Source organism: Narcine bancroftii, chromosome 2 (genome assembly GCF_036971445.1).
Source record: "Narcine bancroftii isolate sNarBan1 chromosome 2, sNarBan1.hap1, whole genome shotgun sequence".
Lineage (NCBI taxonomy): Eukaryota > Metazoa > Chordata > Chondrichthyes > Torpediniformes > Narcinidae > Narcine > Narcine bancroftii.
Genome location: NC_091470.1, coordinates 48,819,378 through 48,841,528, shown reverse-complemented (window position 1 = coordinate 48,841,528; position 22,151 = coordinate 48,819,378). Strand labels below are relative to the sequence as shown.

The window sequence follows — 22,151 nt, the reverse complement described above, 5'->3', positions numbered from 1 at the left end:
GCAGAGAATTCCACAGATTCACTACTCTGGGGAAAACAGTTTTTCCTCATCTCCATCTTAAATCTACTCCCCTGAATCTTGAGGCTGTGTCTCCTTCGCTCTGGTCTCACCAGTTCAAGTGGTCTTTGCTGACATTAATGACAGTCAGCCTTTTCCCCATTCAGTATCAATATCACATTCCATCTTTATTCTCATAATCCTTGATAATTTTGTTACCTAGAAAATTTCTATTCCTTCTTTTAAAAAAACTGAAGCCATTTGTTTTCAATACCTGTGGGCTCATTAATTCCACAGGTTCAACAGAGTCTGAGTGGAAAAAAACCCTAAGTCCTAAATTTCTTGCCCCCCCCCCACCCCCACCCGACCCGTAGCAGAGGAAACATTCTCCCCTCATGCAGTTAATCTGGCTATCAGAATTTTCTGTTTCAGTCAGATCCATTTCACTGTCATGTAATCTGTTCTCACGCTGCAGTCCCACCATCTCAGGAATCAGAATTGCTAATTCCCCCCCCCCACCCCCCCCCCCCCAAGTGCATCATCGGGTAGCAAGTTCCATATTCTTAGTACTGTTTGGATAAATTGGTTTTTCCTGAAATCTCCGTTGGATTTTGGAGACTGGTCTATAGTTAATGCTATTAGTTTCTTTCGCTGCGGGAGGAGTTCAGCGTCCCAATTTTATAGAGTTCCAATTTCTTCATCCTTTTCTGATGAACGTTTGTTTCCTTTTGGATTCTTAGTAATGCGGTTCAGCAACTGCACGGAGGCAGTGTGGAAATTATGAAGATGTCACAGTGGTGGAGTCAGAGGGTATTTTGTTCATTTTGCATTTATTGGAACAGAAGGGTAGCTTTTTTCTTCCTACTGGTGCTGTAAATGTGCACACCTGAAATGCATGTAGCTATTAATTGTTTTCAATGCCTGAAACGGGAAGAGTTCATCATTGCACATGCAACACGCCGGATGAGAATTTTTTCTAAAAAAAGGTCACTGCATAACATTATATTTTAAATCCGGAAGCGTTTTTGCCATACAATACGATCGATAAGTCAAGGTTAGAAATTAAAGAACTTTAAATTTAGTAAAAGAAGAATTGCATTCTCAAATGAAGCACCCGTTCAGATCAAATGCAGATTAAATGGGGGCGCATTTCTGGGTTTCTCTCGTTTTAGAAACACGAGTGAAGTAATATCGCCGTGAGCGATATCAGGAAAATAGTGATTTGGTTTTGACGAATATTTAATTCATCGCAGCAAACAATTTTCTGAATAGTACCCAAGTCAAATAAATAGAATGCTAATTTTTATTGTAACAGAAAGATATTATTTTCAATTCTATTGGACATTTCGGCATTTGCCGGGAAATTTATACTCGAAATGCGGCGATTTTTGAGGTTTCAAAAATCGGGGACACAGACCTGTATGAGGATTTCTGGCATTTTAAGTTTAACCTCAATGCTCTAAAGTGACGGATCGGAAAACAACTACAGTATTGCATTGGTAAGCAACCCAATCTGAGTGTAATTACCCCAACTGCACGGTGGATAAAACGCGAGAAAGGCAAGCCCCATGTTGATTTTCTTAATCCCTCAAGCAACGCGACCTGCCAATGAACAGGTCAGAAAGATTAACTAAGTGTTGCATAAGTCGTAGTGTTATGTTTCTTGCTCAGTACATTGGGGAAAATAATTGGGGGCTTTGTTTGGCGGGGTGACAACCTGCCCCTTCATGAGAAATGGTCAACAGTAAGAAATGTTTGGATTGACTCTAAACTTCCCATGGAAGCGACAGATGCGCTGAAAGTGAGGGTTGATTGACAGTCGGCGTGCCCAGGCTCCCTATATGGATGTATGGATCCGTCTAAGCTAATAGTGAGAGACCAGCAGCTTGCTGACTGACAGTAGAGGGACGAACGGTCCAGCGTGTGAGCCGAGTCGGCTCTTCAACAACCATGGCTGAAGGGGGCGAGGGGGAAGATGAAATTCAGTTCCTCAGAACTGTGAGTATTCTAAAAGAAATACCTCGTCTCAAGCCTTTAAAATCGCTATTTCGGTCCGGGTACATTGCGCAGATCACCGAGGTTACTGCATCAGCGGCAGTGTTGTTACCGGGTGAAGCACCACGTTAAAAAGGGAAAGTGGTCGATGCTAAGTTAGTATTTATTTTATTTTAATGTCCCCTGGTGAATTGAATCCAGTGTTTTATTTAATGCACGTGTGGCGGCGCTTGATGTCTCATTGATGTTTCTCTTTTGACAAAAGGAGCAAAATTCCTGTTGGAAGTGGATGCTCTCGTGTTAAAGCTTAACGTGTGTTGGTTTAACAGTATTTTAAAACATAAATTCCCCGACGCGGGGTTTTAGCAACATTCTCAGCCATGCTGGAACCATCGTAACGCATTAACACCAGCGTGAAGTTTGTCGCTAACTTATTCAGTAAAAGACAGGATGCATTTTTTTTAAAACAGATGAACTTGGATCGGCCAACGAGCAGTTGGTGATGACTTGTGCGAAATAGAGATCTTTGCTCAAGCTGAGCTTTAGCAGAACTAACTCTTACATACACTGGATTTCCTCGTACACTGGGTTTTCCCAGGAGAAGAGAGGCACGCAGCTCAACTTCATGACAGAGTGGCTCTGCCTATTTTTAGTGGGATGACTGCGGTGTATGTGGGGAATGCGCTGCCCGGTATTGTGCCGTAAACGATCCGTGCTGGCAACGCACACGCGCTCAACAGGTGCATTACGGCATGTGACCATGTCTCCGGCCACTGCCCAGAGACAGGCGGTGGGGTTCGAGTTGAGACCAGGCGCGAGATAAATGCTGAGCAGAGCAAATTTTAATTTCACCGATGAAAATAGGAACAGGAGTAGGTCACCTGAACTGAGATATCAACACCTGTTTAAGGAAAAGGTTTGGAGAGATGTTATTTATGTAGAATTTGATCCCTATGATTTGTAATAGGTAACGACTTGAACCGTGAAACTTCCATTCACTTACCACGCACAGTATTAAGCATGGACTCATTTATTTAAAAAATTGTCCAAAGTGTCGTCAATCCACATCACCTCAAGTGCACCAAATGTTGGAAAGCTATTTCAAAAATCATACCCCAAGTGTTACGAAGTTAAGAAAATGACAGGGGGGTCTTCATAGGGATTTTGTATTGCCATTGCATTCATAGTAAAAGCCTATGCAGACTGGACTACCTTATTTTATTTAGAAGTAAAACACAAAAGTCTGCAGACACCGTGGGTGAGGAAACTCAGCAAGTCAAACTGTATTTTATGTAGCAAAAGATAAAGATACATAACCAAGGTTTGGGGTGCCTGCCTACATTTTTCCATACCTGAAACATTGGTTATTTATCTTTACCTTTACTATATAAAGTATACTGTTTGACCAGCTGAGTTTCTGCAGCATTGTATTTCACATTTGCTTATTTAGAGTATCTTAAAACTCATTACAAAGATATAGACATTACGAGCAGTATGTCGTTCAACCTTGATTCTGCTAACATTGTGGTATGACCCATTTTTCCAGATGCAACCATTTTGTTGAAGGGTCTAAGTTAAACCAGTAAGATATCCAACACATTCTTGGTCAAGTTGAGTTTCTAATCTAATCACAGCCCAACATCATTGTGAATGCAGCCAGCCTTTATTCCCAGGTTATCATCTCCAGTTCACCAAGAAAAAAAACTCGCATTGTTATTTTCAAGATAATGTACAAGTTCAAGTGGGAAATTACGGTTACATAATTTCATGATTGTAATCATTGTCAGTGAGCTCTCGACAAGTATCCTACTGGTTGCAAATGTAGGAAAGTGGGGTTAAACATATACCAAACCTTGGTTAGACTGCAGGTGCAATTCTGGATGGAGCCTGGTTCTTGTGTAAATAGAAGATGCAGAGACACTGAAGAGAGTGCAGAGAACAATCACAATGATGATGGCAGAATTGCAAGAAAATTAGGGAAGGATTAACAGATTGCATTTCTTGAGAAAAGAAGGAGGTTGTTGAAGAGTGCAAAGAGATTTTCTTACTGGTTGGGAAGAATAGATACCTATAAAACGGAAAGAAATTCAGAAGAAATCTTTTAACACAAGGAGCGGTGAAAATATGATATTTCATACCATTTAAGCAAAGAATATAGACAAATGTAAGAGAGAAAGGAACAAGGGACTAACACTGATACATTTAGATGAGGATAAAAGGGAGGAGACAACTGGAGCATAAATATGCGCTTATTGATACAAATAGACTTTCATGCCACATTGCCCTTAAAATCAGGGTCACCGAGTGTCCATGTATTTGCCTCCAGCGATCTGCAGCCACATAAGACACCAGTTCAGTTCAAACCACAATCTACCCGAGTCCAGATCCAAACCTCAGACGAGATGAAGAAGCCTTCAGGGCTGAGGGCCCTTCGAAGCTCTCCTTGCCCTAAACATTCTCTGGAATACCAGTGCCGATATCTGGTTCTCATGAGCCAGTCTCCAGCAGCATGGTGTGAGCAGCTCACAGCATATGTGAGTCCTCACCCCACAAGTTGCCAAGAGATCGCCACCTATGTGGGTCCGTCAGCTGCAGAGCCCCTCACTGGTCTGCCGCCATGATCACCATCCTTGGGGTTGTTTCCTTTGCTCCTCCTTCTCAACAGGAGGAAGGATGTTCTCCCCATTACTGGTGCCCTGCGCTGGTTCGTTGCTTGCCCAGAGTCTGCAGCCTCTCACAGCTGCTACCAAGTAGAGGCACCACCATCATGGACTCAGATATTGTGATCCCAGGATTATAAAGAAAACACTGCAGGCTCCTTTAACAGGCCGTCTAAAGCCTGTACAGAGCCATCTGTATAAGAACTGGGCATTAGGATCATTTGGAGCCACGGTCAATGCTCCCCACTCTCCCAGGGTCCGAACCAGAGGTAGTGCAGCAGCGCCTCCATTTATTTGTTTACATTTTATTTTAGTAGCATGGCCTTAATTTTGTTGAAAATTTTGCTGACTCTGAGAAATTGATTTTATTTATGCCAATTTAATCATTCAAAAATTATATGCTAATGAAGATGATCAAAAAGTCATTCATGACATTTCATCTTGTGTTTATGGCATAGGCTTTATTTCATTTTGAGTTTTTTTAAACAGATCAATTTTCATTTTGATTTATCAACTCAAAATTCTTCAATGTGATTGGCTGATGAAAGTTTGTTATGATCAAAGAACTCAATAAGGAGGGGTATTTAAAAGTGTCATAGCTCTACATGTTTGTACAGAAGGGAGTTCAAATGATTATTGTAATCACATGGTATGACTTAATTGTAAACACTACAGACATGCATTATTCTCTTGAAATCCAGGTATTCTATAATGATGCAGAACTCAGCTTTCATTACAATTTTTTTTAAACAGTTGTGCATATTGTTACAGCAGCATGTCCATAATCTGGAAATTCCTGTCAGCTAATTATCTAAAATGTGCACTGCCCCTGGAGATGGAGATCAATAGAAAGGAAGGAACAGGCCAGAGTACACCCTTATCCAAACAATCATTCAAGTTCGTTATTGTCACATGTATTGAATATGCATTAAGAGATTCTTTTGAGAGCATACCAGTAGATATCTCGTACATAGTAGAAAAAGTAAGGCGCAGTACCGAAGTGTATATGTCTTTCTATCTCTCTTCTGTACTCTGTTTCATCATTAAAGATCTTGCCTACAATGCTAGTGTTGGAGATGAAGATGAAGCTATATTTGGCCCACAGAATTGTAGGTGTTCAAGGAGTATAGTGGAAGACAATTTTCAACAAAATTAAGGCCATGCTACTAAAATAAAATAAAATGTAAACAAATAAATGGAGGCGCTGCTGCACTACCTCTGGTTCGGACCCTGGGAGAGTGGGGAGCAATGACCGTGGCTCCAAATGATCCTAATGCCCTTGTTGTGCCCCGGTATTGAGAATGATTGTGGTGGAGGTGCTTTCACCAATCCTCACTGATAATGATAGATGTTAACATGCAGTGCAAAGTCTGAATTAAATTATTAAATTTAATGTTAAATTGGGTGGAGAAACTGAGAAAAGACTTGGAAAAGAACAATTGAATAAAGGAGAGAGATTAGAAATGAGGCAACAATTTTTTTTCTACATGATCAACTATAACTGAAAGTTGAAATGTTTGTCTATTTAATTTCTCAGTTCCAAATCAATAATTAAAATTTCACTGTTATTGAAAATATAGTTTCACAATACTGTGAAAACTGATGTGTTTAGTGTTTCTATTACCAGAGAAGAACAGAACTCCTTGTCACTTAATCCATTTCACTGTGGTGAATTTCTGAGAATTACTGATATCACTTGGCTTCTGGAGGGGCAGAGCATCTTTTGGTAAATGGATTGAACTACATATGTTTGGGATAGACACTATTTCCTTTATTTGCCCTGAGCTCCACAGTTTTAAATTTCTAATCGAACAATTCACATGTGATCAAAGTGCACATTCCAGATTTTATTCAAGGTTATTTATATATAATTAGGTTTGACCATGAAGAAATTACAGCACTTTTGAGACCGCTCTTCCATTTCAGGAGACCATAATCTTTGGGACATTTGACTTCAAATGTATTTGTGATTACTCAGGTATGTTTAATTGCTTCATTGATGCAGGTATAGAGAGCTTGGCTTCCTTCTAAGCATTTGATCACCCTTGGAGTCTGTAGTTTCCATTTTCAGCATGAGGATTAGAGGTGCCAATGAAAGTCAAAGAAACCAAGAATAAGACAGTAAGAGGTATTGCCCAAACCTTAAAATTACCAAAATCAATATTATTAAGAAGAAAGAGCTTACTGGTGAACTCTGTAATTTTATAGGGATTGGTATTCCAAGGAAATCCTCCATTTCTGATGACAAACAAATTCTCATCATAATGAAGAAAAATCCCCAACATCTGTCCAACAAACCAAAAACACGCTTCAATGGACAGGAATGGATGTGTCATTGATTATTGTTGGCAGAAGACTTCATGAACAGAGTTACAGAGGGTACACTGCAAGATCCAAACCACTAGTTAGCCACAGAAACAGGATGGCTAGATTATAGTTTCCCAAGTATTTAAAAGAGCCTGCTGAATTCTGCAAAAAAAAAATGTTTTGTGGACAGGTGAGACCAAGATTAACCTGTTTCAGAGTGATGGCAAGAGCAAAGTGTGGAGGCATAAAGGAACTGCCCAAGATCCAAATCACACCATCTCATCTATGAAACATTGTGGCGAAAGTGTTATGGCATGTCTGGCTGCCCCAGGTACTGGTGCACTTGTCTTCTTTGATGATGTTACTGCTGATGGCAGTAGCAAATGAATTCTGAGGTGTTTAGAAGCATCTTATCAGCTCAGGTTGAGCAAATACCTCCAAACTCATTGAACGGCATTTCATCTACAGCAAGACAATGTTCACAAACATACTGCTAAAGCAACAAAGGAGTTTCTCAAAGCTAAAAACTGGAAAATTATTCAATGGCTTAGCCTGTCATCTGATCTAAATCCAATAGGGAATGCATTTAATGTACTGAAGAGAAAACCTAAGGGGACAAGCCCCAGATACAAGCAGTTGAAGCCTGGCAGAACAACACCAGAGAAGATATTCAGCACATGGTGATGTTGATGAATCACATAGTTCAAGCTGTCATTATATGCAAGGGATATAGGAGGAAGAAGCTGATTTGACAAAGAGAGGTCAAGTGACCTGAGGGGAGTGGCAGTAGTTGGAATTTAATAAGGGACAAAGCAGCAGCAAGAAATTGATTGGAGGAAGAAGCTGACTGGAAGAAGAGGTCAGGTGACCTGAGGAGCAGCAGCAGGTGGCATTTTAAAAAGGTGAGGCAGCAGTAAGAAGCTGATTGGAAGAAGCTGAACGTAGGAAGCAGCTGATTGGAGAAGAGAGGTCATGTGACTTGAGAAACTAGCAGTTAGATTTTAAAAGGGGTGAGGGAGCACCAAGTGGCTGATTGGAGAGGAGTCAGGTGACCTGAGGAATGGCAGCAGACAAAATTTTTAAGAGTCAAGGCAGCAGGAAGAAGGTGATTGGAGGAAGAGAGGTCAGGTGACTTGAGTGGCAGCAGTTAGAATTTTTCAAGGGCTGTGGCTGCAACAAGAAGCTGAGGAAGAGGCTGATGGACTGGAGGAAGGAAGGTCGGATGACCTGAGGAGTGGCAGCAGTTAGAATTTAAAAAGGGGTGAGGTGGGAGGGGAAGAAAAGTCAGGTGAGGAGTGGCAAGTTAGAATTTTAAAATGGCAGAGAGCAGCAAGAAATTCATTGGAGGAAGAAGCTGAGTATCACTATTAAAATGAGGATTCATGTAGCAGAGTGGTCGTCGTCCAAGTGGTAAGGCTTTGGCAAGACCAGGTAAGAGATGAGGGTTATAGTGTGGGTAAATGAATTGTGTATAAATTATTAAACTGTTCATTGTGTATAAGTTATTAAACTGTTTATAGACTAGGCAGTATGTCGGTAGGGCTAGTGCTTTGAGGTGACTCAGATGTGGGTCCCTGGAAAACTCCAAGCCTTCCTGATGCCCACATCTGTGCCAGGTGCACTGAGATGCAGCTCCTTAGTGACCATGTTAAGGAACTAGAGCTGCAGCTTGAAGATATACTACTTATTAGGGAGAGTGAAGAGATAATAGACAGGAGGTACAGGGAGTTAGTACAAAGCACCTCTGTGGCTATCCCCCTCAGTGTATCATTCTGGATAGTATTACTGATGATGACCTGACATAGGACAACCATGATGACCAGGTCTCTGGCAACAGGTCTGGCACTGTGACATAGAAGGTGAAGAAACATTCAGTTGTGATTGGATGCTTCTATAGTGAGGAGGACAGAAAAGAGATTCCACGGGCCTGATGTGTTGCCTCCTAGGTGCCAGGGTATGAGATGTCTCTGATCAAGTCCAAAACATTCTGAGGAGAGAGGGTGAACAGCCAAAAGTCTTGATACATGCTGCTACCAATGACATAGGAAAGATCAGTGTGGATGTCCTAAAGGGAGAATGCAAGGAATTAGGAAGGAAGCTGAGAAGCAGGATCTCCAGTGTGGTAATCTCAGGATTACTGCCTATGCTTCATGGTAGTGAGGGCAAAAATAACAAGATCAGGCAGGTAAATGCGTGGCTGAGAAACTGGTGCAGAGGGCAGGGCTTTAGATTATGGATCACTGGGATTTTTTTTGGGGAAGGTATGATCTATACAAAAAGGATAGAATATGCCTACACCCAAAGGGGTCCAACATCTTGCAGGCAGGTTTAATGTGGCTGTTAAGGAAGATTTAAACTAATTTTTCTGGGAACCAGAGAGTCAGAGCTGAAGAAGAGAGAAATGGAAATTATCCAAGGATAGTGTGAGAAAGGATGACAAGCAGGTGATGGGGCAAAATTTCAACCAGAAATGTGACAAAGGCCGAGTGCATACAAAACCTAATCTAAAGGTATTATACTTAAATGCTCACTCCATTAGAAACAAGATGGATGATTTTGTGGTACAGTTATAGATTGGAAGGTATAATGTGGCCATTACCGAGTCATGGCTAAAGGATGGGTGTCAATGGAAGCTGAACCTCCAAGGATAGATGGTGTATTGGAAGGAAGGCAGGGGGGGGGGGGGGGGTAGGGAGGCAGGGCTCTGCTGGTAAACAACCATATCAAATCATTGGAAAGAAGTGACATAGAAGAAGTAGAATCCTTGTGGGTTGAGTTAAGGAATGGTAAAGGTGAAAGGACACTAATGGCAATTAGTTACAAGGCTCCAACCAGCAGTGGGATGTAGACAACAAATTACAACAGGAAATTTAAAAAAGGTATGTCGGAAGGACAATGTTGCAATAATCATGGGGGTTTTAACATAAAAGTAGATTGGGAAAGTCAAGTTGGTACATAATCCAGGAGGGAGAGTTTGTGCAATGCCGACAGGATGGCATCTTGGAGTAGCTTGTTGATGAGCACTTGCAGTAGAGCCCTTCTGTGATTCATCCTCGCGGTAGAAGACATTAGTTACTTACTGGACTCTCAAAGGTCTCTGGGAAATGAAGTGAATTCTGTCAAGATCACAAGAGAGAAGGTACTTGGGAAGTTAAATGGTCTAAGGGTAGATAAGTCTCCCAGACAGGATGGAATTCACCCTTGAATTCTGAAGGAGATTGCTGCAGAGATTGTGGAGGCATTATTCATGATCTCCAGGAATCAATGGATTGTTCCAGAGGATTCGAGAATCACAAATGTCACTGTTGTTTAAGAACGGAAGGAAGCAACAGAAAGGAAACTATAAATCACTGACTTCAGTGATTGGGAAAATGTTTGAATCATTTGTCAAAGATCTGGTTGTGGAGTACCTAGAGGAGCATTACAAGATGGGTCCAAGGAAAATCGTGCCTGACAAACCTACGACAATTTTTTGAGGAGATAACAAGCAGGTTAAAAAGTTGAGAAGCAGTTGATGTTGTGTACTTGGACTTTCAAAAGGCCTCTAATGAGGTGCCACGTATGAGACTGCTTAACAAGATGACAGCTTATGGAATTAGAGGAAGGATACGAGCATTGGTAGAGCATTGCTTAATGAGCTGGAAACAGAGTGGGAATAAGGGGATCTTATTCAGGTTGGTTGTTCTGCTAGTGGTGTCCTGCTTCTTTTTGCATTGTTTATAAATGATTTGGATAATGGAATAAATAGTTTTGTGGCAAAATTTGCAGATGATACCAAAATGGGTGCTGGAACTGGTGGTGCTGAAGCCATGGAAAAGCACCAAAGAAACTTGGATAGATTAGGAGGATGGGGAAAGAGATGGCAGATGAAATACAATAGAATATTGGGAAGTGGACAGTCATGCACTTTGGTTTAAGAAATAGATTATTATTTCAATGGGGAGAAAATTCAAAATTCAGAGGTGCAAAGGGGCTCGGGTGTCATCATGCAGGATAACTAAAGGTTAACCTCCAGGTGAGTCAGCAGTGAAGAAAGTGAATGCAATATTGGCATTCGTTGCTGGAGGAATAGCATACAAGAGCAGAGTACTCCTGAGACCTCACTTGGAGTATTACGTACAGTTTTTGGGTGCCTTATTTGAGAAAGGATGTGCCAGCATTGGAGAGGGTTCAGAGAAGATTTACTGGGATGATACCATTTGAGGAACATTTGTCAGCTCCTGGACTGCACATGTTGGAGTACAGAAGAAAGAGGGGGAACCTCACAGAGACATTTCTGATGCTGAAAGGCCTGGGCAGAGTAGATGTGACACAGTTGTTTTGCATAATAAGGGAGTCTAGGACAAGAGGCCACTATTTCACAATCCAAGGCCATTAATTTAAACAGAAATGCTGAGAAAGTTCCTTAGCCAGAGAGTCATGAGTCTATAGCCCTTTTTCAATTGACATCCCAGTTAATTTGGCTATGCAGTGTCCTGGGATATGTCATTTGTGCTGTTTCCACTGAGCCACCTTTTACCAGGACACTGGCTACTTTTCCACTGAACACAACTCATTCCCGGGGATTGGAGAGTTTCCCTTCGAATGGAATGGATGGAAGTTGTCCTTTTTTCCACTGGTTTAATCAACATGCTGATTCCGGCGATATTAGTTGGGGTAGAGGTTGTCAATCCCTGGTGTGATTTGGCACGGATTGTTTTCCTTTTCCACTGGACCCTTAATGGTTAATTCCCTGTTAGTTTCTGGGACAAGGTGGCAATGGAAAAGGGGCTACGTGAAACTTGTTGCCACAAGCAGCAGTAAAAGTGAGGTCATTGGGTGCATTTAAGGCAGAAATTGACAGGTATTTGATTAGACAGGGCATTAAGGGTTATGGGGAGAAAATTGGAGAGTGGGGCAGATTGATAAAGATCAATTTATGATTAAATGGCAGAGCAGAACTGACAGGCTGATTGGCCTACTGCTCTTGCATTTTGTGATTTGCAACAAACTACTAAACATAACTGCTTTAATAAATATACCATTGCTCTGTCCCAAATATTATGGTGCCCTGAAATGAGGGGACTTAAAGTGAAAGGTGCTGTAAGTTTACATGATGAAACCAAAATGTATGCAAATACCCTTGAATAAAATCTGGAATGTGCACTTTAATCATGTGAATTGTTTGAATACAAATTTAAACTGGAGTACAGGGACAAATAAAGAGAAAAATGTGTCTGTGATGGAGGGCACTGTATTTGGGTGCAGTCGCTTAAAGTTGCTGCTTGATTGATATCGTAACATCAGTCAGCAATGTTGCCTATTGTATTTCCTGCAAAAATACAGCCTGATCTATTGAGATGAATGCATTTTTTTTAAAAAAGAGGGGATGCTGTAAAATGGCCATATTTTGTCAGCATCAGAATGGTCACGAAATCCAAACAATATGTGATGTCAAAAACAAAGTACCAGAGAGATAGTTGACTTTTGCCCTCATTTCTTCAAATAACCATCTGGGGAAATAGTATCCACCCCTGAATTAACTTTCTTGAACACATTTGCCATGTGTCATAGTCACCTTTACGTAATTAACCATCGTTTTATGAGATTTGTGAATAACCGAGTGAATAAGCTAATTTTTGCCTGAACATTAGAAGTTAGGCAGCAAATTATAATCGGGCCTTTCGTTATGAATCCAAGTCAACTTAACTAGTAGTATTTCAGTATTATTTGCACAAGCCCGCAAGATGTAAAATTAAACCTGTGCAATTAACTGACGCAGCTGAGAGACAAGTTTATGCACATCACGGTAACTCACTTCAACAATTGATTCAAGTTATTTGACTGTTCAGAGCAATAACTCATCGCAACAGCTTTCGGCTGAACTTGTACTTGCCCACAAACGTTATAGATATTTTATTATGTTACTCTAATCCAATTATCTGAAAGAGCAGGGCAAACAGAACAAGTGACCATTAATCTGATTGAGGAATTTTTCATGAGGAGTGTCAGTGTCAAATCAAGCATTTAAAAAAAAAACTGAAAGAATGATCATGTTAGGAGAGATTATATATAAGTAATAAATTATAGCTAAAGAAATGGGTCTCTTCACATGTGAACATTCATTTCCAGAGCCGTTGAGGTTGTTTCGTGATGTTTAAAATATGCTGTTAAAAGTGGTACAGGGTATTTAAATGAGTAGGCCCTTATAGAGAGAAAAAAAGCAAACGGAAAATTAGAGATTCTCCATCTTTACATCACTGTACTTACCTCAATAAAAGGTCGGAAGGCAGGTTGACTGCTCGAATTCACCCATCTTCCATCTGCCTAGTGGGGTACACAGAGGTGGAGTAAAATCACTCCATCTCCTGCATAAAAGAATTGCTACTGAAAGCAGCTCCAAACAGGAAGGTAAGATGATTGATGTCATGCTAACAGCCCCGTTGCCCCGCTGCGCTGTCACAGAGCTATCAGGTCCCGCTCCCTCAATCTGCCTTACTCCACTCCATTCCCTCAAGCTGTCTGCTCCCTCAAGCCGCTTCCCCGCTGCTCTCTCTCATGCCACTCGCTCCTGATGGGACTGTCAGGTAGTGTTGGGGGGGGTGGAGGTGGGGCTGTCGCAGGGTAGCCGCTGCTGTGCCATACATCCTGCCCCCTTTGCCCTGAGAAGCCGGTGTGCTGCTCCCAGCTACATATCCAGCTTTTCTGTCCCCTCCATAAAAGGTAAATTCATCTTTTGTGCATAAAAATCCCTAGTGGGAGCCTATTACCATGAGGTAACTGTAACTCCACTCTTTCCAATGTACTTGAATGTGAGCCTTTCAGGGAAGAGTAGGTCATCTTAGAATGACAACTTCCAGATGTTGCTGTGGAAACATTTTGTAATGATTATTGTTGAGTTATTGATACTTACTTTTGTCATACAGCATGGTACAATTTAGCTACAAGCCCATGCCACCCAATTACACCAAATTAATCTACAACCCCAGTACGTTTTGAACGGTGGGAGGAAACCAGAGCACACGAAAGAAATCCAGGCAGACATGAGGAGAACGTACAAACTCCTTACAGGCAGCGTGGATTTCAACCAAAGTTGCTGGTGCTGTAACAGCATTGTGCGAACCACAATGTTAACTGTGCTGCTGTTCCACAGCAAAATCTCTCTAAATATTAAATATCATGTTAAAGGTTGAATAAAACTGAAGAAGATGATTTATGATGGGACTCCCAGGACTGTTAATGTTAAGAACATTGAATAATGCATTTATGAAGTGCATTACATTAATTGTCTTTGTGGATCAGAATTACACAATAAGTGATCTTCTCTTGGCCATTAGCAAAGTTCCTGAGGAAAATTTCTCCAACTTCAAGCTAAAAATAAAACAGTTTCCTGTGTCTGATAATTTTCTTCTCGTCTTCTTTTAATCTGATTTGATCATGGAAGCACTTTTTTTTATGAGCTAAATAGCTTGAAATGCGCCTGGATTGCTTTTTTATAATTTTCTGTTCCCCACTCCAATGGTCTATTTGATGATAAAATACTCATAGCACTTGCATCAAAAAGCAAAGAAAAAAAACTGCAGATGCAAGGCATCCAATTTTTAATTTTTTTTTAAAATGCCTAAATTTTGGCAGGTCAGTTTCAGTTTCTACCTCACAGATAAAACCTGAACTGCTGAATATTTCCATTTATCATTTGAAGCTGTGATCACAGTTTTGCATTACAGATCTAGTTAACAACATCAAAGGTTGCCAGAAAAGATAATTATAAATTAAATTTAGTGGATCACTGCGCCTTATTTGCCTCATCCATTTCTAATCAACCGTTCTGGATTCTTTTCCTTCATTCTGTGGTCTAAAGTATTTCTTTTCTATCCACATTAAGGGTATGTACACCTTAAATCAGTGATCATTCGGATTGTATCCATTTATCAATATTGAGGAATAAGAAACCATATATGTGGAAAGACCCCATTTTACTCAAGGAAAACCTGTCTCCAAAGTAATTAATCTCTGATAAAGCTAAATAAAATAAATAGCCCCTTTCATACTTGCAAGTGATTCCAGGAATTAATGGCCAATCGGCCTTTAAAGTGTCAAGTGTGAAAGCAAAATCAGCTTAACGCTGGCATCAGATGAAGTCATCTCATGCTGGGGATTGACGACCTCAACCCCTCATACAATCCCCAGTATCTGCAGATGCCAGTGTTGCAATAAGCAAGTGTGAAAGTGGGATTGAAATGACCCATGTTTTTGCGTGAGTGCAGGAACATGAAGAAAAGAGTAAAATGAAGGTATAAACTTTGCTGTGGGAAAGTCGCAATGGGAGAAAGAGAGGAAATAAGTAGCAATAGCAGACAATTTTTAAACTGCATGGGAAAGTTGATAGCGCTATAGCGTACAATTTATAAAGACTGTGGGTAAAGGCAATGGTGAATCTGACTTCCCAGAATGCCATGCGGCAGAGAAACCCCTCGAATGCTCCATGCATGCAGCCGTGTATACAGCCCTTTCTCTGCCACGTGGAATTCTTGGAGGGCAGGTCTGCCATCGGTTTCTCCCACGATATTTATAAATTGTACGCGATAGAGCTACCAACTTTCCCACGCTGTTTAAAAGTTGTCCGCTATTGCTATTTATTGCTAACACTTTCCCACAGTACCTTAAAAGTTTTATATAGGTCAGCATGCCAACAAAAGGGGCTTTGTGGTGAATCTATGCCGAGCTGTCAGTCTTCCACTTACCTAGCCCTACTGACATTGGCCGTGTATTATCTCTACCATTAAAGACACTCCCCTTGGGTATAACTGTGTATGCACCCATTGTCTTTCATTATTGTACCATTAGTTTTTACTAATAAAAGCCATGATTATTGTTTGACAACATCGTCTTTGTCTACTTCATCAACTGGCACTTCAATTTTATTAGCAGTCTCCAGGTCTCGGCTTCAAGGCATTGTGGTGTTGTTGCACACTGACTGCCCTGGCATCACCCTCATTTGCCAATGAATCGAGGGCCAGTGCATAGGCAGCATTAATTTCCCCAGGTTTCTGGCGTCTGGTCACCAACTGGTGTCGAGCAAGCACCACGTTCTGTGGCGCCGCATAGTAAGCGGTCAGGTGTTCCCGGGCTATAGCCAGAGTCATAGCTCCTTGCATTACGGCAAAAAGGACCTCACCCAGCGGGGAATTCAGGTGGCCCCACTGTATCACCTCATCGACCACATTGTTTTGAGCCATGTAGTAATAGAAACAAGAAATCCAGTGGTTGAAAATTTCTCTGGCCCTCGGGGCAGACTGGACGATTATCAGTCGCTCTGGCTTGAGTGCTGCATCATTCTGTACTGTCATAAAGCTTAATTATGTTATAATTAGGTGTGATTTTGTTCAAAAATAAGATCATAATACATTGATCAGGATTTAAGGCAGCTCCACCATCACTCAATATGACATGATGTCACCGGTAAAAGGTGGAACAGTCCAAACTCTGGGAACGGCTCAGTGCAAGTGTGAAAGTATTCAGTGTCCCAGTTGGGAGTGGTCAAGTGTGAAAAGCCAAATCCCCATTTCTATCCCGGAAATACTGACTGGTCAATTTAGTGGGACGCAAGTGTGAAAGGGGCTTATGATTCCATATGCTACCAGTGGGGATGCATTTCCCTGCACCTTTCTCCAATTTTGCATTCAACACAAGTTCTCTTTAATCCAGTCCCAGCATTATTTTGTTTAGGCACCATGGTTGGCAAGGCGGTTAGCGCAATGCTTTTATAGCGCCAGTGATTGGGACCAGACTGGAATTTGAATCCCATGCTGTCTGTCAGGAGTTTGTATATTCTCCTCGAGTCTGCATGGGTTTTCTCCGAGGGCTCCGGTTTCCTCCCAAATTTCAAAATGTACCAGAGGTGTAGGTTAATTGGGGGTAAATTGGGCAGCATGGGCTCATGGGCCAGAATGGCCTGTTACTGTGTTGTATGTCTAACTAAACACTTGGTCTGATCTTTCACTGTTGAATTGTTTAACAGTCAAGTTCTAGCTATTTTCCTGTGGTGGTCACATTGATTCATTTAATCACCCCTTGTAATGATGTAATAGTAGTGCAAGAACTTGTGCTCATTGTTCCATTGACAACGAGTAAATGAATGGAGAGTCTGGTTTATTGATTGAGTTTATCATTGGCCTATTTTATGGATAGTTTTAAGAGGCCTTAGATATGTTAATTAAGTGACTGCAGATTCTGAAACATTGAAAAGTATTTTGGTACTTTGTAGTTGTTTGCTTTCATTCTCACTTACAAAATGGCATACAAAGAGCAAAAGTTTAAAAACTGGATCTCTCCGTAAATATTTTTATGCATGGAAATTGAGAAAAAATATATTTGTTATGCTTATCCTGACAGGAAACACACTGTTAGGAGTAGGATGAATTTGTTGAGGAATGATCTTGTCAATATTACGACAAAGATTCTAAAATGCACGACCATAGGAACATACATTATATTTATTTGGATTTTGTATGCTTTCATTCATTAGAGTACTAGTGAATTTACCAAATGAAAATTGAACTATTTTAGAGCAGGAAATCAAGGTGTAATTCTTTAGAATATCATGCAATAATTAAGTAATTATTTACCTAACCACAGTAAATGCTACTAACGATTTTTTTAAGTGCTTCAATTTGTTTAATGGTGTAAACTGTTTGGAAAATTTGAATGAGTTAGAGGTTCTTGGACTGTTGACAATGAACAATTCTTTTAAATTATTTTGAAAGACAAATGGCTCTGGCATGTTGATCTACATCTCCTTGATAACATAATTGTCAAATTGTCAACTGTTTAAAAATGACGAACTTCCAAAATAGATTACAGGCCAATAATAATAAAAGACATGCTAGAAATTCTCAGTGGATGGAATAAAGACTGAAAATAGGAGAGGGATTTAATGTTTCTTGTTGATGATCATACATCAGTTTTGAGGAAGATTAACTTTTGATCATAATCTCCTTGTACCTTGCTTCGCCACTTTTTTTTTCATTCTTCATGTATTATTTTCTCCTACATTCAATCTTGTACAATATCTTTCTATATTTTCAGTTCTTATCAAGTCAAGTTACCTTTATTTATCATTCATAACATTCTTGCACAGTAAAGATGAGATCTTCCATTTCCCGCTTACCATTTTGCCTCATCGTTTGCTCGTCCTCTGAATTTAGTGAAATATTTATAGCTTTAACTGTTTCCGGTTCAAGTGAAAAGCCATCAACATGAACCATTAAATCACATTGACAGCCTGATCTGTTGATATTTTCCAGCATTATCAGTTTTACATTTCAGATTTCCAGGATTCCAATATCTGCATTATTTTTCTTTCGTTTAAAAAAAGCTTAATATTCTCAACTGTTTATGTAATCAATTTAATGAAATGAGAAAATATTGATCTATTAACTGCTCTTGTGTACTGTGTGGTAAAACCATCCTTTAGAAGTCAGATGATAAATAGGACTTGATTGGTTGTTTACATAATTTCACATGTGGGATTTAACTGGCAAACTTAATTTCAATGCAGAAAAATGATTCCTCTACATGTAAAATTTTTGGTATTTAAGTACCTTAGAATTTCAATTATTGGATGGGTTATTCATCATCTTCAGACAATAAGACCGACCAATATTTTTTCAAGTGGAGATTTTTCCAACACCATCTGATAACATTTAGTACATGTTTGTTTTGTGTATATACCCTTGAGGACAATGTCAGCAATTGTTTCAAAGAAGCATGGAAGAGATTTAGCAAAACATTCAATCACAATCAAATAAAAAATTTCCAGTAAAATTTTTGACTGTTTTAGAAAGGTTCAGGGGGATTAGTCTTAAAATATACAATACACTTAATAAGAAACTCAAGTCTATTTTGGCATGCAAAGTGGATTATTTTGTCTTGTCTTTGTTTTTCACTCTGCAAAATTAATTCCATTGAAGCTAATAGAATATACTTTTTAATTCAATTGATGGGGGATAAAATTTGAGGAAACTATACTCCCTTGTTTATTTCTCATTCAACTTCCTTACCCACAGCTGGGTTAATAAATTAACTGTTGGTGGGATGTATCTGATCTTATTTCATTAGGCAGTTCATGAAATAGCAGTAGGAAATTTGTAGATGGGAATAATCAACTCATGTTGTAAGAGGATGCTATTTTGCAGCAAAAACAAATCATGTTGAAAAAGGATGCTATTCTGCTCCAAAAATTATTGGGAAGCTCTAAGAGGACCTGAAATGATAACCCAAGTAAAGACCATTTCATTTTCTTTTGAAGGGTGAAAGTTAAAGGTTATTTTTGAGAGAACATGCTCTGGTAGCTCTTATTTGGAGACTGATTTCTTCTGGAAGCATACTGGGTTCCAGCATGGTTCTCCTTGGTATAAAATTAAATATAGAAAAGCTGATGTTGCCAAGATGAATGCAATTGCTGCCTTCTGAGACCATTGCTCTAGCTCTATTGCATCAGGAAAGTGATGACACATGCTAACTGACAAGTAGGTAGAATTTCTAAAGAAGTAATTATTTCAGAATTGTAATTGGATCATGAAACTCTAGGTTGTTCTGTATGAACTACTTGGTTTATAACTATTGTGGTGGGTCGCCCACGCAACAGGTAAACTGGCTCGTGGAGTCGCGGGGAAGTTTGTGGCAAACTTGATTGTGAGAGCTCTTGGTGCGGGGAAAGCCCACAGCCTGGCTGCTAACATCATTATGCTCCCGGGAGTCGCAAGCATCATCAGGTGCCGAGGAATTTAATCGCGCGTGAGAGTTTTATTAAAGTCTGTTACTTCAACTCACATTCGACTCTGTGTGGTTTTTTCGCTCATTGCATGCCTAGTGCAACCACATTGGTGACACCAACAGTCCAAATGGCACTTAGAACCAATGATGACCGACCCTAGCATGTACGGTGCAGTTTCACTGCAACTGCCGATTTTCTCGACCTCAGCTGCAGGTCAGGTTTTAACAGGCTGAAGCCCAATTCCAGGTCAGGCAAATAGTCTCGGATCCCACAAAGTACTACTATATGGTCTGTTCACTCGACCAGGAAACAACAGGTCACATCATTGACTTCCTGTTGCGGACAGGTACAAAGCAATCAAGGCGCTCCTGATCCCTACTTTTGGCTTCTCCAAGCGTGAGCACAGTTGATCCACATGGACTGTCTAGCTGACCATGTGCCATCGGCCTTGATGAATAAGATGCTGGCACTAGCAGATGGCCATCAGCCATGTTTAGTGTTTGAACAAGTCTTTCTTGGGCAGATGCCAGAAGATATCTGCCTCCTCATCGCTAATGACTATTTCAGCAACCAGCACAAAGTAGTGGCCCGTGCACACCAAGCAGCATGGCAGGGTTTCCATTGACCAAGTTGCTGCATCACATCCTAAAGCCCAGGTCTTCCCCATGCCTCCAACGAAGCCTGCAGCAGGGAGCAACCCCATTTGGACTGTTGATGTTTTTAACCACTAAAAGTGGGGCTCAGGAGCTCACTGTGGCCGCCAACCCTGTTCTTTTCCGGGAAACGCCAGGGCCAGCCGTTGCTAATGTCTACGTTGGCTGCCGACAGAGATGGCCTCCTTTACTTATGGGACCGACACTCCAGGCAAAAGTTCCTTGTAGACATGGGTGGAGGTTAGTGTCTTGCCTCCTTGAGCCAGGACTGGTGCTCACTGCTGTCAACAACAGCAGTACTCATCCATATGGCACACAAACCATCTAACTACAGTTTGGTTCCAGCCGTTTCACCTGGTCATTTATGCTGGCAGCAGAGTCACAGCCTTTATTGGGTGGAGTTTTTGTCCGGGTGCACTGCCTCCTAGTGGACCTAGTGAATGCCAAGTCCTTCAAGACTTTCTCGCTCGGCGAAGCCAAGTTACTGGCCCCACACCTGGACTTGGTGACTTTGTCAGGCAGCTAATTCACTAGAGTACTAGCAGAATTCCCTACTATTATTATGCCACAGTTCTCCACAGACACCGCCTAAGCATGGTGTATAGCACCACATTCCCACTCAAGGACCACTGCTACACATCCGGGCACACAGGCTCCCACCTGACAAACTTCACCTCGCCAAGGAGGAGTTCAGACACATTCATGAAGTCCTGCGCCAGAGCTCTCATTGTAAGCAGGGTTGAACGTTTTGGCCTGCCTGCCACCATCACCTCAGACAGGGAGATGCAGTTCACATCTAGCTTATGGTTGGCACTGGCACAGCTACTTGGGACCCAGCTACACCACACCATGGCCTACCATCCGCAGTCCAACTGCCTGGTAGAGTGTTTCCACCAGCACCCAGTCGGCCCTGATGGTGCACCTCTGAGGCCCAGATTGGGTGGATGATCTCCTATGGGTGCTTCTTGGCATCCACACAGTTCCCAAAGAAGACTTAGCCACATCTTCAGCAGAGTTGGTATATGGCATCCTGTGGCACAGAGGAGGCACCCATGCAATGCTCACAAGACTCCGAGACAAGGTAGAAACACTAGCTCCTGTTTCAACCTCGTGCCATGGCCCAACACCTTCCTTTGGAGGACCTCCAGGACTGCAATGTCTTCTTCATCCACAGGGGCATGAACCAGAGTCCAACACTGTTCGAGGGCCCATACAAGGTTGTGCATCAGAACAGAACCTGATGTCCTTGACATGAGTGGCCATGAGGAGACCTTCACCATTGACCGCCTCAAGTCGACATACCTAAACCTGGAACAACTTGTGACTGTGCCACCCCCATTTCAATGAGGTTGGCCACACAAATGGGTTATGGACTCCACACCTCCTAACACCGGTTGTGGGGGGAGTGGGTTAATATGGTGGCTCACGGAATCATGGGCAAGTCTGTGGCAGATCTGACTGTGAGAGCTCCGGGTGTGGGGCAAGCCCACAGCCTGGGACTGATGTCATAAAGGTCCTGGGAGTGTCTTGGGTAAACTTATACTTCTCATTTTGTTTGTTTTAGATTGGTCACAGTTTGAGCTACCGAAAGAAAATAGACCCACACACCGAGAGCATTTCAGTTTATACAAATGTTTATTACAAATTCAAAAGCTGATTTCAAACTACAATATGCAATCCCTTCCCAACTATAATTATCAACGCCTGGACTGGTCCCAACTGCCGAAGCAATGCAACGACTGCACACTTGTAGTAGGTTGTCAGGGCGCCGGTAGCAGCTTC

General features: G+C 41.3%; 1 protein-coding gene across 2 annotated transcripts in view; it reads left to right on the top strand.

Annotated features, from left to right (window-relative positions):
- Nucleotides 1–1,907: 1,907 nt before the first annotated feature.
- The window catches only part of ryr3 (ryanodine receptor 3), a 448,180-nt gene continuing 427,936 nt past the window's right edge, over nt 1,908–22,151 (top strand). Inside the window, exon 1 of one of the 2 annotated variants that reach the window (XM_069916619.1) lies at nt 1,908–1,995. In XM_069916619.1, coding sequence (XP_069772720.1) covers nt 1,948–1,995 — 48 coding nt within the window. In that variant the 5' untranslated portion in view covers nt 1,908–1,947. Of the gene's footprint in view, nt 1,996–2,760; nt 2,909–22,151 lie in introns of those variants that run through there. The other variant, XM_069916620.1, reaches the window with a different exon arrangement.